The sequence below is a fragment of the Gouania willdenowi genome, chromosome 5 (assembly GCF_900634775.1).
Source record: "Gouania willdenowi chromosome 5, fGouWil2.1, whole genome shotgun sequence".
NCBI classification, from domain to species: domain Eukaryota; kingdom Metazoa; phylum Chordata; class Actinopteri; order Blenniiformes; family Gobiesocidae; genus Gouania; species Gouania willdenowi.
Window position 1 is genome coordinate 22,088,320 of NC_041048.1, and position 20,056 is coordinate 22,108,375.

Consider the following 20,056-nt stretch of genomic DNA (forward strand, 5'->3'; position numbering starts at 1 on the left):
GAGACCCCAGTGGAGGAGCCGAAGCCCACGCCCAGTAGATGACCAGAGCCACGTCGAACGGGCAGCTGGCGGGCACCCGCCGGCGAGCCCAGAGCCAGCAGGGACCCGACCCCATGCCAGGAGGACCCGGAATGGATGCAGCACCAGGAGCAGCCCGCCCAGGGCGAACGACCACACCCCAAGCCGCATAAGGCACCAGGGGGCCGCCGGGAGTCCCACCGCCGGCCCCCAGGCACCCCAACCTAGCCCCCCCCGGCACCCCAGATCGCCCTTTGCTGATGCCGCCTGCGCCACGAGCTTCAGTTCTTTAAAGCTAGGGCCCCCTCCAGAGGCCAAGCCAGACCGCCCCGCCGGGATGTGCCCCCCTATTCTGGTCCCGACACCCTGCCTCACGGGGGATTGCCCAAGCAGGGGCCGCACCAGAAGGTATGCAAGGGCGCGGCACGCGCCACCCGCCCCGGAAGACCCCCGCCAGGACCGGCCCGGCCAGCCAGCCAAGCACCACGGGCCCCAGGAGCACCCCCCGGGACCAGGACCCCCCAAGGGCAAGCCCCCGGGCCAAGCCCCGCGGGACGCGCCCCCCACCCCGGCCCAGGACCCGGCCACAGCCCAGCAGGACCGCACAGCCCCAGACGGCACAAGGCCAGCAGCCCAGGGCCCGCCGCCCCCCGGACAGCACACGCCACGGGGCAGCGCCCCCCGCCGGCCCGCGAGCAACCGGCGACCCCCACCGCGGGGACGGAGGCACCCCAACGGCACACATCCAGCGCGGGACAGCAGCCCCCAGCCAAAGATGCCCCGGACCCACCCACCAGTCCGCAGATGGCAGGACATACCCACCAGGCGGCCAAAAGCAACCTCAACCACCGGAACAGCTAGCGCCGCCCCCCCAGTAAACAGCATCATCCCGAGGCGCCAAACAACCCTGCCCCACCAGCACCCCCCCAGCACACCCACCCCCCAAACTGGCGAGGCAGGCCGCCCCGGGCCCACACACCGCGGGGCCCGCCCCCAAGGCCACCAGGAGACGAAACAAGGACCAAGCCACACCCAAGGGGGAGAGGCACCCCCGCGCCCCACCAGGCCGACACCGCCCGGAAAGACCCCGCAAGGAGAGACCCCGGCAAAGCCCCCCCGAGACCCACCGCCACGCCTGACCGCACCATCCTGATGTACTTTTACTCTATGCAGTGGCCCAGCCACCAACAGAGGGGCCAGGCCCCCACCGGAGAGGCCCAAATATGTGTACCAACCCACCACCCTGTTATGGTGCCTCTCCATTCCCCAATGGAGAGGCACTTCCCGATCCCCTGTGTGAATGTGTGTGTTTGGTGAATGTATGGGGTGTAATTAAAAGAAGGGGGATGGAGGGGAGCGGTACTCCCCATCCAGCCTCTGTGGATTTATGTGTATGTGGTGTAATAGGCCGGAGGGTGTAAATGATGATACACCCTCCGGGGGGTGGCATGTTGAGATGTGATTAAAATTGGAGGGATTAGTAGGGCAACTAGAGGTGGGAGTGCCGCCCCCACGCCACTACATAGTAACACAGGTGGCGGCCCCCTCCACCCCCCAGCCCCACCATCCAGCCCCCCAAGGGTTGGGTATGGGTGTGTGGTGCATTTTGTGAGTGAGCCAGACCAGCTGGGAGTAGGGTGAAGTGAACATGTAGGAGGCCTGTCCGGTGTGAGCCGGGCCCGTCCGCATGGCGGGCCACGCGAGAGGGTAGATGGCACAGATGGACAAGTGGCACTGCGGGCCCCGGAGCAGCACAGCCGGAAACCCCCCCCATGGCACCCCCCAGACCGCGCCGGCCCCGCGGAGCACGGCGACACCCCCCACCCCCGGGCACAGCCAGGCACCAACCCCATCCCCCGGTGCCCCAGGGGGCGACCCCCGCCGCCCGCCGGCCCGGAGCAACACCACCCCGCCGCCAAGGGGAGCGGCCGAGCAGGGGGGAGGCCCGTGCCCGCACCAGGGCCAGCACAGGCCCACCCGGCGCCACGATACAACACTCTCCACCGGGAGGCGGCCCCGGCCCCCCCGACGAGAGAGGACGCCACCCACCGCCAAGCAGGGCCATCCCGCCAGCCACGGACCGGCAAGCCAGAGTACCGAAGCACCCCCAGCCCGGAACACCGCCCCCCCACACCAACGGCGCCAATAGAGCCCCCCCCCCCCCCCCACGGACCGGCAAGCCAGAGTACCGAAGCACCCCCAGCCCGGAACACCACCCCCCCACACCAACGGCGCCAATAGAGCCCCCCCCCCCCCCCCCCCCGGAGGCGAGCCCCGACGACCCACGCACCGGCACGAGACCCCCCCCGACGCCAGCACACCCCGGACGACAGCGGGCCCAAGGCCACCAGCCCCGCCCCGCCCAAGGCTGCGCAGCGCCGCCACGAGCCGTAACGGCCACACCCCGGCCTTTGCGGTCATACAAAAAGCCCCGGAGGGGGCCCCGCCTGGCTCGTCGCGCAAGCGACATCCCTGGCAAAGGTGCGCCCCAGGGAACCAAGCTCCCTGGGGCGCATTCTGATCATGCATCATGCATAATTTCCTTTTTTGCTCACACAGAATTTGTTTCTGCTCATGCAGAACTCGTTTTTGTTTGCTCTCAACTTATATTTGTTCATCATGCCAAACCTAGTTTTGCTCACGCATTAATTAGTTTTATTGAGTTTTTTTTTTTTTTTTAGCAACCTGGCCCTTGCATTTCTTTCAGTTTTACATTTAAAAAAAACCTAGTCAGTGTAATGAAGAAAATAAATGCTGCAGTACTCCATAGAAATCTTTATTTTGGCCCTTAATACATTATTGTACGATAAACAGCACTTAATAATTACTGAAAAAAGGAAAGAATATTAGAGATTTTTAAAATGATTCTCACCAAAAACTCATCACTTAAAATCAAATATTAGTATCTAGGATAATTTAATCATGTTGTCTTCTTACATTCAAGGCCTTTCACCTGCTGAGCAGCACATTTGGCTTAATGATGACCTGCTGCAGAATTCACACACCCTGTACAGTGTTCGTGATGCACAGATACAAACAGAACATAAAAACATCAGGTTCAGAGTTAATCCGGCTGATATCAAAGGGAAACCAAAGCGTGATGCTGCACACAAGAGGAACCCTTTGAGTTTTACACACAGAACACACTGTACAACTCATTCAACAACAACCTGAAGATGAAGCACTCACTTTTGTCTCATCAATGCAATTTCTGTACATTTCTTTTGATTTTTGATTTTTTTTTTTTAAACTGTAAAGGGTTTGACTCCGAGAACCTATCATTTTGCAGCTCATTAACTCTCAACTAATAACTGGGAAATATGTCTCACTGTAAACATATTGCCGTTTTTCATTCTGAGCTGACGTAGACAAAGGCAAAAATCTAATTTCATTGTTTGGAGGAAAAAATACAAACAACAGTGATATATGTGAATAAAGGTGTCAAAGAAAGCTCTTGTAAACACCTCGCAGAACATGAACCAAGCATTTGTAAAGCAGATGAAGGGGTTTGGTACTTGTTTTGTGATTTCTTGCCACTTCACTAAATCAACTTTCAGTTTAGAACTTTAAAAATGCAATTTTTACTCTCTTTCATGACATGTCTCCCACAGAGGACAACCAAATGGTTTCACTGAAAAACTTGAGCAAATGCTTAAACGAGTTACAAAATTCCCTTAAGTCTCCTTAGCCAATGAAATCAATTAAAATATTTATTTTTTAAATTGACTACTGTGGTATAGAAAAAAGCGTTGAATACCAGAAGAAACTTGTTTTGTAAACAAAGAGCTGACAAGCTAGTTATCACCGATGGGACGATGGTGCACTATGGCAGCCTCGCTTCCGTCAGTCTGCCCCAGTGCAGCTGTGGCTACAATAGTAGCTTACCACCACTAAGTGTGGAATGAAAGAATAATGCCATAATTCTGAAAAGAGCTTTGAGTGTGTCTGATAAGGCGCAATATATAATATTCAATGCATTATCATTATCACTTAGCTATAGTTTAATCTTTTCCGCTATATTTTTCATTCATCACAAGGCTTTTATCTTTTTTTTTTTTTTTTAGAAATAATTTTGTGACACTGACACCACAAATAATATCTTACGTGCTCACAATTTAAAAAGAAACGAGAACATTCAGTGAACGCAAACCTCTGCCAAGTTTAGAACAGCTCACAAAATTTCCGCTAAATCCGTTCATAACGTTTTGAAATATCCTTGCTCGAAAACTTCTACAGAACAAGTTCTTCCTTTTTCCATCGTCTATCAGCTCACCAAATTCGATATAAATCCATTCAGAACTTTTTGAGATATCCAGATAACAAACATCCACATTAACAGACGAACGGACACACGCCGGTAAAAACGTTACCACCTTGGCAGATGTAACTATATCCTACACAATTTGTCTCTAATTTCCTGACATGAGCATTTTTTTTTGTTTGAGCTTAAAAAATAAAAAATCCCATTATCCTATCCTAACACATCAGAGAGGAGATGACCTGTGTTTATTCTAATTTGATTATTGGTAGAAAATCTTTCAAAAGTAGTGCATTTTTTTCTCTAAACATAGCTTTTCTCTGGCTTGTTCTGCTGTACATTGATTAATATAATTATGGAGTACCATAATTTAGGTTGGACACCATTAAATGCCTGGGAGTTCTATGTAAGGGCTTGTCACTAATAAAACCAGGAATGTTACATATTTATTTTATTATAGTACTGTCCACCTAATTTCCTATTACAATATCAACTACTATATTTTCTGAAGTCACTATTTTTTCATTGAAACTTGAGAAAGTGACTTATATGGCACAGCAACCTATCCATGGATTTCTCAGCCAGTCAGCAATTTTATATATTATCTATCGTTATCATATTCATGTAGAATTGTTGGGTTTTTTCTTAAGAATTTTATATTTTGATTAGCGCCACGAGATGACTATTGTTGTAAATGATGCTATATTAATAAAGTTGAATTAAATCTAGAGCGTAAAATTTTAAATCAATGTGTGGAAATGAAAGTATCATGACTTCTCACTTAGCTGTTTACCCTTCTGTGTATAGTACTGTAATGAAACTAACATGAAGTATTCGAACAACCAGATAAAGTTTGTTCAAGTCTGATTTCAGTCACAAAACAGGACTGGTTTGTTTCTAGTAGAGCTGATGGACAGTTAGCGTAGCAGGCTAGCAGCAGCCTGATTACAGTAACCAATGATCATAAAATGCTGAAAATGGACTGATATGCAGACGTGGAGCAGGGAGGACGAGCAGACGTTCGTAGAAACCCACAGGAATGCAGTGAAACTCCATTCATCACAGGGGAGACATCTGGAACTAGAGCCCGCCCACCCCGGCCGACACGCTGTGATTGGCTGAGTCGAATGATGATTGGCACCTACTTTAGCCAAAAGCTTACCTCTTAAAAAAAGAGGGAGACATTGGCTAAAAAAGGTGTCCATCAGCATTGCACCAAGCCTATTCGAAGTACTCTAATATTTGGGCATGTGACTTTTAGTGCGGTGCGACGTATGTTTGGATTCTTCCATTAACGTCGTGAATTTCTTCGATACACCTTTGCAATCTATGGTCTAGAAAATACAGTAATAATAATATACACAAGCTTTTACTCGTTCCCAAACTAACCTCATTGATCTCTCATCCAAGCATTGTTTTATTGTTTTTTAAATATCAACATAAGACCAAATATCAATATGTACTGATATACCGACATAAAACTGTATTATTCCATATTTCATTTCAATACCCATTTATCTATGAAGTAAAGACAAGGATTTTCGCAGATGAACGTAGAGCTTTTTTTGAAGCCACAGAGTCTCACGTTGAAGTAAACAGACAATAAAGGCGAACACTGATGAGATAATGAAGCACAGCTCAATACATTCCTATTACCTCCAAATGCAGTGGTGTCTATCAGCCGCCTGCACTTAGCCTCATGTTCATTTACAAAGTGTAGCCAAGAGAGTGCCTCCTTTGTTTTGGTTAAGATTTCTAACAGGAAGTATGGCAGAGATGCAGACACTTTCTCACAAACACACACACTCGCGCAAAGCCTGTTGGTGTATCCATTACGACACTGCTCTTCTCGAGGTGCTATAGCTCAAGCTGGCTCCGCCGCTGCTCCTCTGTGTGATCTTCAGCGTCTTGGCAACAGTCAGGCTTTGCGTCATGGCAACGGGGAAGCTGGGTGTGCTGGATGCTCCGAAACCAACGGGTGTGTTCATGGGGTGAGGTGGTTCGTTTGGGCAGCCGTACTGGAGCAAGATGTCCACACACTCCTGGCTGCCTGCGTTCTGAGCCAGAGCCAGCGCCGTCTGGCCCTGAGCATCCCGACACCGAATGTCACAGCCGTACTGCAGACAAAGAGACAACAGAGGATATCATTACATGTCATACTTTGTGGGATAAAATACCTTTAGGTATTCATTTTTCTGCTGTGACATGTTTCTCTTCTTAAAGTCTGTGCTTTCTCCTCCGTTTCTCTTTCCCTCCTGGCGTTGGAGCTGACAATTCCGTATCTGTGGTTTCGGGTTCAACCACTGATATTCTAAGGCAGTGGTTCTCCCTTTTTTTTTAAAATGGGGACCAATGCACCAATAAAACAAACATCCTTTACATGTACAGTATATTGATACTGGACACGACCCACTGCTGTATCACTGTAAATTGTGATGGCTGTCTCAATGGCTATAAAATCCCTACTGAATATGTGCACATTTATATGAAAATAAATGTGTTGAAATAAATGTATTTTGTTTATTGGCAATACAATACATTAAACATAATGTATAACATTTTGTGTTATATACAAGACTAGTAGAGGTGCTCCTTAAGTGCATTTCTATGACAAAGATCGGTAACACTTGAAGTTTTATACATTAGGCTGTCATTATTATGACATAACACCTGTTATTAGCATGAATAAGGTGTCATGAAGGCTATCATTATGTGTCGTTCGTTACCCTAACCTTAACGGGTAAAAAATACTCAAACACCCGCAAAGCAGAGTCCACACAGAGTCTGCCAGGCCAATTAAATGCAAATCTCAGATTTGACTTGTAGTTGATGTCACACACAAAACACTGCTCGGCATTGTATCGACCCGCATTATAGCATTGACTTGCATTTCACCTGCCTGGTGAATCAGAGCAGGAGAGATGGACACAAGCTTAGAGGAGAGACTGGCAGACGAGCTACGAAAGTACCGACACGCTGAAAGCACGTCCCAGGAGTACATGGTCTACAGAGAAGCGCTAAGAATCATGGGACATGCAGGATGCGACCGAGTATGTGAGCTCTGAAGAGAGCACACAGTCGTTGCAGAGTCCCTTGTGCACAGAGTCCGCCCGAGTATGTTTGTACCTAACCTAACGAGTATATGTTTCTACTTAACCTTAACCCTAACCCCTAACCTTAAACTTACACAACCCCACTATATCCCTCCACCTAACCCAAAAATTGCCAACATAGCTCCAAAGGTGTCATAATTTAGCGAACGACACTTAATCATGACACCTTATTCATGCTAATGACAGCGTAATGTCAGCCATGTATAAAACTTCAAGTTAAAGACTTTAGATATCTAAGTTGAAACATTCAAAGCATAGATCATCTGCGTTGGTCTTTAGGGCCATAAATGGCAGTAAATTGGTGTGAGGATTTTAAGGGGGGGGGGGGGGGGTGCCTATGGGGCCATGTTTTTTTAAAAGAGTCCACACAGTCAAGCTCACAGACGGACTGGTGTAGGCTATTCCAGAGTCTTTGTGCTACGCCTGGAATGCTAGGTCACCCCGGGTTTTAAAATACGTTGTTGGGATCATAAGGAGACCCTGGCCTGATGACCGAAGGGAGCGCCCTGAAGTGTAGGGGCACAAGAAGTCAGTGATGTACTGAGGGGCCTGACCATGCATCGCACGGAAAGTCACTAAAATTTTGAACTCATTACAAAAATTGACTGAAAGCCAATGAAGACTGGAAAGAATGGGGGTCATATGGGCTGTTCTGGGTGCACTGGTCGAAAGTCTGGCAGCAGCATTCTGAACAATCTGAAGTCTCTTTAGAGTCAACTTGGTAAAAACCGAATTACAGTAGTCAGTGCGTGACGAAATGAAAGCGTGGATGATCATTTCGAGAACTCTATCATGTTCCTTTATTCTCTTCTTGTCCATTAATCACAACCACTCTGGCAGACTGCTGTCATCTCTGAAACTGGTTTTTCTGCTTCATAGGATTTCCTCTGCATCGTTGCTGATGCTTGTTCCAGTGTCAAGTGGAAATGTTTTTTTTTGGTTTTTTTTTAGTGACGAGTGCCTTGAGGAGACTTGTTCTGGATGGCGTTATATAAATAAAGCCTTGTCAGCGCTGCACACTGACTGCAGTGTAGCTACCTGAGATGCGATGGGACGGTGGGGACTGCTCTGACTCACCCAAACCAGAAGCTGTGTCATCACCACGTCAGCCTGTTGACAGGCGGCGTGCAGGGCCGACCCGGGCATCCGCAGCGCTGAGAGAGCCAGGCTGAGAGGGGCGTTCAGGTCTTCCTTGGTGCAGTGGGCCAACAGCAACAGCAGCCTGGGAAGATTGTGCCCCATCACCGCCAACAGAAGACGAGCGGACAGAGAGAAATCGGGTCCCTCGCTGGGTGTGGGAGGAGGCAGCGGCGCCACAAAGAGTTTCTGCTCATATTTGGCTCGTATCCACGACTCCCGTTCCTCTCTGACATCAAGGGAAGGCAAACAGAAGGAGAGACTGAAGTCACCAGAGAAGTACAAAGACAGCAGAGGAACACAGAGAATTATGGTGAAAGATTAGTTAACATAATAGGAGACAAGCTTTTCCCCTTCCATCGATAACAGGTTGTGGCATGACTCTTCAAATTATAGACACATCAAAAGATGAAGTTTAAAATCTAAAATAGCCAAAATGTCAAAAAAATAAATAAAATACGTAAATTAACTGTTGCATTTGACAAGATGTTCTCAACATGGGCGATGGGCTCCAAAAGTCGGTTGCAGTCATTTACCTTATCAAGAAAATGAAGAAGAAAAAAACTACATTAATTCGAATAGGAATATTTTGCTTGATTTTGTTTTGTAAAAAATTATCTAGCTCTTAAAATGGATAAATTAGAGCTAATATAATGCCATTTTCTTAATTTTTCTATATTTGTGCCGCATTTGACAAAATCATTATACTTGTCCTGATTTTCTAAACGTTATTTTGTAGGGCCTTTGATTTTCCATGATCTTGGAAATCCTGTAATTAATTTTGTGCAACTGGAAATAGTGATATGGCACAAAATATGATAGAATGTTTTGGAAGAATATCACACATTTTCACCATATTTTTCCATTCAGCAGGTGTGTTTAAATGTGTGGTAAAGAGATGAACAGACACAGTTGTCAAATATAACATCTATATATACTGTATATATAAAATCTTGCGATACGAAACCTTGTGAGACCACTCGAACTGGTGAGAATTCAGCATATTTTAATTGACTTTGAGATGTTTAGTTAATCAGAAATTACATCAAATGATGGAAAACCAATAAAATAGAAATTGGTATATTATGAATTGGAATTTTGAAAAAAAAAAACAATCGGAGGCCATGTTTTTGCTAATTTGTTGCGCGCTCACAGCGTTTATCTCTCCTCACGTGGAATTTGTCGTTGCTCGCTCAAAATACGTTTGAGCAGACTTTGTCTTTGATCATAGAGAATTATGGCACAAATGTAACACTGTGCACAGATATAACACAGTTATAGCTCAGATATGAAGATTTGTAAGGTTTTAATGCTGATACCAATGACCCTGATCGGTGTCCGTACCGCGTGGCGTCAGGTGCTGGTTTACGATGACCCATTGTGCGTGCCTCCCATATACTGTTGACCATGTGGTTTCCAATGGCCCGGAGAACGGTCGTGAGCTCTGGTGGCAGATCATCAAGGGCCAGTGATCGAACCCGGGACACATGTGTCCCTAAGTTTCTGTGGATCCCAGAGCACTCGATGCAGATGAGAGCGCCCAGGTTCAAGCTGGCCCAGGTGGGATCTTGAGCAAAGAACACAAACACAACAAATCAGAAAGAGTTTCAAACTGAAGGAGGATGTGCTCAGTGAGATGTTACATGAATGTGTAGAATACATTCCTTTAAAAAAATGAATCTGAGTCCAGTTTACTGTTATACATTTAGCATAATCCTGAATGTTGGTAATACATTTAGAGCAGGTAATTTCAAACATATGGCCCGAAGGCCAAAACCCACCAATCAGGGAGTCCCATCCGGTCAGTTGACAATTTAAGAAATTACAGAGAACGTATGAGTGCAATTATTTAATGATTATAAGGCAATTCCACTGTTTTAAAACACAAAATAAAATCCCAGAAACTGACAGCAGGTGACAGCAAAGTGCCTTTGACATACTGAGCTTGATCAACCAAAACATTTACAAGATCGAGTGATGACTTTACGTCATTCCTGAGAGATGATTAATCAATAAGACCTGTTGTTTGGTACCTTTGTAGCTCCACTGACATATAATATAATGTTCACAAGTTTTTAAGCATCTAAATATTATACACCCTAACTTAATCTAATCATAATCTAGACCAGAGATAAGTAACTTTTACTACAGCGGAGGCCAGGAAATATGATCTGAGGGTACATTATCAACATTGATGTCAGTGTTTAGAATAATATGTGATTAATAACAAAGAAAAGTAACAAAGGTTTTTATGTTTTTTTTGTTTGTTGTTGTTGTTGACATATTGGGCCTCTAGAACAAAGTTGGATAAGTATATCCAGGATGTCTCTCCATTAGCGGGCTAACTATCTATCTTTCCCATAGGATGTCATCGGTTAAATGAAAGGATTGCATTAATATCAAGATATTCTTTATTTTAATTTTATTTTTTGTGCCATTTTTAGTGTTGTTGTCGTTTTGTGATTCATTCAGTCAGTTTTTGTCATTTATGTGTTTTTATTCATTGTGTGTGTTTTTCATCATTTTGTCTATTATTCTTTGATTTTTGTTCTCATTTTCTTGTTGTTGGAGTCATTTTTTGTGTTTTTTTTTGGCGGCTGCAGAATGCAACCCCTGGGCCACCAGTTTCCAATGTCTGTTTCAGAGGTTGTTTGAAGAGGTCAATTGAAGAGAAAAGCATAGAAACTACTGAAAGGGACTGATTGTACTGGCGTTTTCAAATGAATGCAATCCTCAGACATTAGTCAGCATCAGTGATGTATGCAGCATATTAGAAAGTTATGAGCAATAACCGTATAAATAAATGACTCACTCGGAGCATCGCAGTCCACACAAAAGTTGTTGCCTTTTGCATTACGGATCATCTGCAGGACCATAGCTTCACTCTGGCTGTTCCTGCGAGCCTGTGAGACACAGAAGAAGTAACGTTTCCAACTGAAACCAATGGATATCCTCCCTGGTGTAAACCGTGTGCAGTGCCAGGGTCTCTTGCCTTGTTTTTGCTGCTTTCACACAGCTGCAGGCTTGCAAGGATCTGGCTCTCTATAGCCTGGACCCAGGAGTCCCTCTCCTCCATGCTCTGGGCTTCAAAGTGCCATGTCTGACCAGTGCTGGACACCACCAGGAAGTCAAAGTTATCTTCATCTGATCAGAAGAACAAGCCACAGAGCTTTGTTAATGGGTTTTGTTTCTTCCTGTAGCACACATAACAAACACGAGGCCTGAGGGCCAAATTTAAACCTTCATTGCATCAAATATGGACCCTGACATGATTTGACTCAGTTAGGAAATAATTTGTTATTGTGGGAAAGATGTAATTCAGCAGTATATATTACAGTTGGGTTTTCTTTACCTTAGGTTCTAATGTGTACACATTTTGCATTGCTGCAGTTCATCATAAAGATTATTTATGACAAAAATATGTTTTATATTTATATATATATATATATATATATATATATATATATATATATATATATATATATTTATTTATTTTTTTTTTTTCTACCTTTCTTTAAATAGTGCTAAGAAACTTTTTCTCTTGATCTGTGGTTTGGCTGAAGTTACTCCCCAAATTTACCCAGAGAACACTTTTAAACCACTGAGAGATTTTGACAAGTTTGTGCAACAGAAGCACTTGGAAACAAACTTGGAAATTTTCCTGTCAAAGCTTTATGCAGCTATGGTCCAGCATGTATTTTCAGTTGGAAAAATACTGCATGACTGCTGTTACCTGTCTTGCTGACATTTCTGAGGCTCCCAAAGCTTTTCAGCTTCCACATTTTGCGCTTCACTGCACAAAAGACAAATATCAGGAAAGGATGTCAAAAATATAAAAATACATACAGTATTTGTGTACTTTGTGGTGTAAGTGCAACTCTACCATTCAAGAATTGAGGGTGAGATATACATTGATGCAACTTATATGTTTTTTTTTTTTTGTTTTTCGACCAGCAGCACTATCGAGTGATTGAAATGTGAATTGGTCGTAAAATGTTGGTGAAATTCAGTGCTCCCAAAATGCATCAATGGTAGTAACCCTGATCCTTTTAAATCAGGGGTGTCCAAGTCGGGTCATGAAAAACCCCTGCCCTGCATCCTTTAGATGCTTCCCTGGTCCACCGCAGCTGATTGTAAAGGGTAGCTTGTTATCAGGCCCCCTGAAGTGCTGTGTGATGATGCCATCATTAGATTTAAATACGTTGAAACAGGAAAACATCTGAAACATGAAGAACTGGAGCTCTTTAGGACCCAAATTTGATGAGCACCCCTGCTTTAAAAGATGGGTGTTTGCTCTACCAGGGTGTATAGGTGAGAGGGAGCCCGTGACATACAGTAAGTGTGTGTGGGTCGGGATTACAAGAAGTGGTCAGTAAGACGCTTGTATTGTATGAATAAATGCATCTGTTTTGGTGCTTCCATCACACCAACAGAGAGGGAGTCAACATGGATCACTTTGAGATATGGTCCAGAGGCTGATTGCAGGACAACAGATTGTAATACCTCAAAATAAATAAATAACTGGCAAAGTATCAAAACCACATAATCTACAAGCACACATGCATTCCCCTTATATCCAGGTGCAACCTATTTGATTTCCCTTGCAAATTAAAATCTCTTTTGTTTAGTTCTTTCCACTTTTGTATTTACCATCTGCCTGTCCGAGGGCAGCATCTCCTTTCTGGTTCATGCTCTTCTTCCTCCGCTGCTTCTTCCTGTCTGTCAGTGGGGAGGCGGAGCCTACTTCTTTGGTAGAGGAAGAGCTGGAGACACCCTCAACTGCAGAGTCTACAGACAGAAGCCCATTGAAACACATAGGAAGCTAGAACAAAGTCAACCACAGAGCTTTACTCACCCACACTCTGAGCGTGGTTAGAGGCAGTGGAGTGACAGCGCTGCACCTCTCTGTTAGTCCGTAAAAACATGGCGCCACTCAGCCCCTCCATCTCCTCCACCTGAAGAAGGTTGCTCGCACTCACTGAGAAGACAAACACTTTGATAATCACACCATTAATGATGAAGGCCTTGAGGAATCATGACACACATCCACCCACACACCACGTCATCTGTGACACATCTGTAGACCTGCTGAGGATGAGACGTGTTTGACTAAAACGCTGCTCAACGACACATCTCTTAACCCTCTTATTATCTTCAAATATTACTTACACATTTTACCGTTGGGATTTTTGCCCCCAAAAAATGATTTGCAGAAAACTGCGGATCAAGTTTTTGTGTCAGGCAATTTGTTTATTTGTTTTAATACATAAATAACCCAATCTTTCTCCCAAATCTTTTCCAATTTGGGGGGCAACTTAACGACTCTCACAGAATTAACCGTAATGACTAATGTTCTCCTGAAATTATATTGTTTCCCCAATTATCTTGTCTAACAATGTGAAAACCAAATAAGAAAAGCAGTTGTTATAATATTCTTAATCCTTTACCCTCAGTTCCTGCAACATCTTTGGCTCGCCCATTGAGCCCGACAGGCGGTGCAGCGGTGGGCACAGCACGTGGTGGTCTCTTCCCCGGCACTTTCACCGTTACACGCAGCAGATCCATCTCCTTACTAGGTGCATTCAGCATGTAGTCCTGTCATATAACATATATATATAGTCACCAGATAACCTCACAATTTCCAATGTTATGAGTTCAGTCTCTATGGAGTTATATTTGTGCCACAATTCTTCCTATAGCTGTCACAGAAAACCTCTCTTCTAGTGTCCGCATCTGTTAATAATGGAGGAACATTTAAGCCCAAGTTGAGCACAGGATGCTGAAAAATGTAAGTTAATACATTTAAATTAAATCAATTTCATTCGTGATTGTTCCGTTTTTTTCTTGGATTGCCGATTTTGACTTGCCTGGTGCCGATTTGTTCTTTGAGCAGATTTTATCGCAGTGATTTAGTCTGCGATCACAGAGATTTCATTGCGCAAATTTCTATAATTTTGTTTTGGAATGATTGGTGTTAGTCTTGGATTGCTTTTTGACTTTGACCATGCTGATATCAACTTTACTTTTCCTGATTTCTTGCCTTACGTCGAATTCGTGTTCGATCGCACAGGTTTCATCTGAAAATGAGGAAATTTAATGGCACAGATTTAATCATGATGATTTGTCTGCTAAAATTTCATTGCAAAGATTTCATAACAAAGTTTTAATTTAAGAGATTTCTTCTCAAACATTTTGACGATTAGTCATTGATAATTAGCTTTGATCTTGATTGCTCTTTGACTTCTCCTATGCTGATTTCATCTTTGGTTTAGCAAATTTGTCTCACCTTGTGTCAATATAGTCCTTGTTTCAGCAAATTTTGTCTCCAATCATGCTGATTAGATCTTTCATTATGAAGATTTATTTTCACAAATTTCATCAATTTAATCCTCCACTGCTCAGTTCATATAGCTTTAATGTTCGACTGAGCAGATGTCATCTTGTCTCTCGCCAGTTTTGTATTAAAACGTGCAATATTCATCTTTGATTGTGCAGATTTTGTCTCTGTTATCCTTTTTGCTCTCTGATTTCATTGTGCAGACTTCCCATTCGCTAACACTGATTTTGTCTTGCCCATGCATAATTTTGGTACGAATGTAACCCTATATGCCTGTGCTTGGTGACTTACATTGACGCTGGAGTGGTAGGAGAGGATGCCATCATTGGAAAGCGTGACATACTTCTTCTTCCATTCTTTGTTGAGGGAGTTTCCACTGCGCTTCAGTAAGACGCCCTGATGTAAGCACAGGCAACAAATCCAAAGAGGCTTGTTTGTGCTCATTTCTAATTTGTTGTTTTACTATAACTACCATCAACCACCAAACCAAACTACACTGGGTTTGAGTGACTGCAAGTGAGTTGCACTAGACCAGGAGTATTCAACTCCAGTCCTCGAGGGCTGGATTCCTGAGACATTTAGACGTCTCCCTGCTCCAACACACCTGGTTGGAACCAATGTGTTGTCATCAAGCTCTGCAGAAGCATGAAAACGAGCCATTCATTTGATTCAGGTGTGTTTGAGCAGAGACACATCTAAAAGTCTCAAGAGTCCGGCCCTCGAGGACTGGAGTTGAATACCCCTGCACAAGACTATAACCAAATATATTCAGTTCAATCTCTAGCCAAATAGAGATGAAAGGGCAAAATGGAAAAGGGCAAACGGGTCTTACCTGTTTAATGGGGATGCAACGTCCACTGCCCAGTTCGCCCTTGTAATCGGCGCTTCTTCTGTTGGAGTCGCTGCCTCGACGACCCTGAAGGAAGAAAAAGATGATGATGATTTTTTAGCAGCTGTGATCTTTCCCTCATCAATGGGCAGGGCCGCCTTAACCTAAAGTTAGGCCCCGGGGCTGAGAGGTTTTGTAGACCCTCCATCCCCTCGATTTATAGTCTCCTTTTAAAAAAGTGCAATATAATTTAGGTAATCTACATCACAAAATGCATTAGTTTCTTCCGAGACATACAACACTGAGTTTTCGCTCTTTGATCCAAAAAACACCATAATATTGTTATTAACATATCACTGAGCCCACTTCAGCGTAAAAACACAATACACTTTATTTAACAACCACACACAGCAACTTATTGTGATAATAAAACCAATATGTGTGAAAGTATGATTTCAAGCAATATTCTGTCTGCACAAATATTGATAATAACTAATAACAGCATAAGCGAAGAACAGCAACAGATCAAAGTAGGAGCCTCTTCTCTGGCCTCAGCGGGCCCTGTGATTAGTTCAAACACACTCAATTCAGCATCATGGATAGCAACATGGCCTAACGCCAGGAACCAAAAAAATGAACTGGGCAACATTTATAGAAGGTTTGCAGTATAATCTAGACATACATTTAATCAAATGTGCATTTCTCTGAAAACAATGTGCAGCCATAACAATTTAAAACCTGCACAAGATATAAATACAGCACTTTTGTACCATTTTAAAAGTGCGTTCGCCTGGTTTTCTTTGAAGAAAACGCCTTAATTATGTCCTTAAAGTCCAAATCACGAAGCATGACATGCTCAATAGACATCAGTGTGACATGACTGAGTCTATTTTTCACCAAGCTCAGGTTGGAGAAGGACCGTTCTCCACTTGACTGGCATAGTCAGCCGTAGAGCGATGTCTGTGTTTGGAGACACTGTGTGGAGTTTTCTTCTTCTTAAAAATTTCAGTAACTCCACTGCAGATATACTGCTCACATTTTCATTCTGTACAAATTCTCTGAACTGTACCACCTCCTCCACAAAGTCCTCTTCCAAGTCACTGTTGTATTTCCTTTGCAGGCTCAATGCTGCTGAGCGGAGGTCTTGGGGGGAAATCAAGTGCCAAATTACGAGGCCCCTGAGTTTGGGAGGCCCCTGGGCTTCAGCATTAAAGCGGCCTTGTCAATGGGCCTTGTGATTAAGTTGTACAAACCAATTGTTGCATAACACACATAGCCCACACACACACAGTATATATATATATATATATATATATATAATAAAAAATATACTAAATGAGTAAAATAAAACAAAAAACTAAACAATATTTATACATAAAGTACACAAAACAACAACAGAAACGCCCCATAATATACAAAAAGGCTCCAAAAACACACAAAATGACTCCAAAAAACAAACATTACAGAAAAATACACCAAACAACAAAAAATAAGAAAATGACTCAAAATGCACAAAAAAAAATATTTATACACCAAATGACAACAGAAATGCACAAAACTACACCAGAAAGATACAAAAATACACAAAATGACTCCAGTATTACACTACAATGGCAACAAAAAACTATAATTACAGAAAAATGCACAAAAAGACAACAAAGAGACACAAAAATACACATGACTCCAAAAAACATCCATTACAGTAAAATACACCAAATGAAAAAAATATACAAATGAGTAAAAACAAAACACACACATTTATCATGCACATGTCCCATAGAATTAAACCAGGTAAATTGCACACACTATTTTTTTTTTTGCACCCACAAATATACCCCTTTATAACAGTAACAGAGTATGTACACCTCTTTGTTCATCCAACCTTCAACACACATACTCATTTGGCCATAATTGACAACTCTGTTACACTACAATGGCAACAAAAAACTATAATTACAGAAAAAATGCACAAAAAGACAACAGAGAGATACAAATATACACATGACTCCAAAAAACATCCATTACAGAAAAATACACCAAACGACAACAAAAACATGAAAATGACTCAAAATACAATAAAATGACAATAGAAATGCACAAAACTACACTAAAATATACATAATGACTCCAAAAACATACATTACAGAAAAAAACATCAAACAAAAAAAATATATATAAAAATGAGTATAAAAAACAACAAACACATTTATCATGCGCATGTCCCATAAAATTAAACCAGGGAAATCGCACACATTATTTTACAAATATACCCCTTTATAACACTACATAGTACAGAGTACGTACATCTCTTTGTACATCCAACCTTCAAACATATTCTCATTTGGCCATAATTGACAACTGTACTTATGTTCCCACATGAATGCATGCTTCCGACAGGCACTGTACTCGTTTAATAAATGTCTAAATACTCTGAAAAGGCATTTGATAGAGTTAACTGGTTATTCCTAACATCCACACTTCAAAAATGTGGCTTTGGGGAATCATTTATTAATTGGATTCACTTATTGCACACCACGGCCACCGCCATAGTACTAATAAATGGACTCATCTCACAATCATTTTTACTACACATGGGAAGAAGGCAGGGATGTCCACTCTATTCATCTCTCTTCACCATATTCATTGAACCATTTTCCACTGACATCTACTGCTCGTCATAAAATCAGTTTATATGCAGATGACATATTACTCTATTTACAACAACCATACACATTTATAACAGAAACATTAGCACTCATGGATACATTTTGTAACATTTCCAACTATTTCCATACCCACGTACCCCCTTATGCACATATCATATCACATATTTAGGCATACACTTCTCCAGGCTGTCAGAGCTATTCTGCCTCAACTTCACTCTGCTTCTCAAGAACGATACAGATAGCCTTCATTGCTGGATGAATCTACCACTTTCATTAACTGGCTGAATAACAACAATTTAAATCTCCATTCTTCTCTCCATGATTCCAACCGGTCTGACACAAGCCTGGTTTACTTTAAATCCCTTGATTCAATCATAACAAAATTCTACAGGAAAAACAAAACACCTCAATCTCTACAGAAACTAAAATCACAATGGAGACTCACCGCTCCAAATGTCAGTAATAACACAATAGCAATTCAACTACAAATTCATTCAACACCACTCTCATCTCATCTCTGACAGCCTGGTGGAAATTTCACAAACTTACTAACATCACCTTAGTGCCTTCCACACTCACACCCATATGGAATAACCCAGACCTACTACTAAATAAAAAAATACTTAATCCCTGCAGATGGACAGCGAGGGGCATCACACACTTACAGCACATTTTTCAAAAATAATTCAATGGTAATTCATTTTCATATCTGGTCCAGAGGTTTGGCATCAGCAGCGCTCAATACTTGGAATTTCTGCAAATACAATCTACAATCCTGACAACCCCCCCCCCCCCCCCCCCCCACAGTGTCATCATTCATCAACATAAAACCCACTAAAAGACTGACATTCCAAGTCCTACTCTATCATACTAAAATCTGACAAAACAACATTCATTCCCCATTATAAATGGGAAGAAGATCTGGAAATTGCTCCTGATGTCAACTTCTGGAACTAAATCTGCAATAACATTTACAAAATGTCCCCAAATGCCAATTTACAATGAATACAATGCAATATGATAAATATAACTCATCTCACAGGTCATGAACTTTCCAATTTCAACTCAAATTCAGATATATGCACTCAAAACACCTCAGACACTTACATTCACGCCTTATGGTTCTGTTAACCTGTTCACCAGTTTTGGAAATGGATGACAGAATCCTTTTTGCCCTCTTGGACTGCCACATCCCACTGTTCCCCTCACTCTTTTGTTTGGAGACTTCTTATCTATTACCCCATTATTGCCAGAGAAAAAAAAAATCCTACTTGTAGCCTTAAAGCTGCAGTTTGGAGAATCTTCTCCACGCTCTGTTTTGAAAACAAAACCGAAACTCAAGCTCCCTTACGTCATCTTTTGTGAACGCTTTTAATGATATTTTTCTCAAGAGAAATGATTGACAAATGTAGGGATTTTATCTTGTGTTAGTGGAGATTTTTCTGGTGTTTTAGAGACTCTGACATTAATGCGCCTTTTATTCTGTTGTTACTACCCCAGGCAGCAGCTGCTGCCGTCAGCTCATCCCCGCCACAAACACTCACAGATGGGGCTGTGATCTCAGCGGCTCTGAGCGGCAGCCGCATTCAGTAGGACTGTAGAATAAATTCACCTTGAATAAGCTTTTCTTAGGTTTACACACAATTTATCCTGTCTGTTCTCGCTCTCCCTCTAAAGCCAGTGTGCGTGTGGGGCGGA

At 42.9% G+C, this 20,056-nt stretch overlaps 1 protein-coding gene across 2 annotated transcripts in view; it reads right to left on the reverse strand.

Annotated features, from left to right (window-relative positions):
* Positions 1-2,781: 2,781 nt before the first annotated feature.
* Positions 2,782-20,056, reverse strand: part of LOC114463670 (arf-GAP with GTPase, ANK repeat and PH domain-containing protein 1-like) — a 34,597-nt gene continuing 17,322 nt past the window's right edge. For both annotated transcript variants that reach the window (XM_028447367.1, XM_028447368.1), the window contains exons 10-20: positions 15,696-15,779; positions 15,155-15,259; positions 13,974-14,121; positions 13,382-13,504; positions 13,177-13,314; positions 12,260-12,319; positions 11,519-11,670; positions 11,339-11,429; positions 9,871-10,093; positions 8,467-8,755; positions 2,782-6,393 (exon numbers count right to left, since the gene is read on the reverse strand). In XM_028447367.1, coding sequence (XP_028303168.1) covers positions 6,109-6,393; positions 8,467-8,755; positions 9,871-10,093; positions 11,339-11,429; positions 11,519-11,670; positions 12,260-12,319; positions 13,177-13,314; positions 13,382-13,504; positions 13,974-14,121; positions 15,155-15,259; positions 15,696-15,779 — 1,698 coding nt within the window. In that variant the 3' untranslated portion in view covers positions 2,782-6,108. The remainder of the gene's footprint in view (positions 6,394-8,466; positions 8,756-9,870; positions 10,094-11,338; positions 11,430-11,518; positions 11,671-12,259; positions 12,320-13,176; positions 13,315-13,381; positions 13,505-13,973; positions 14,122-15,154; positions 15,260-15,695; positions 15,780-20,056) is intronic.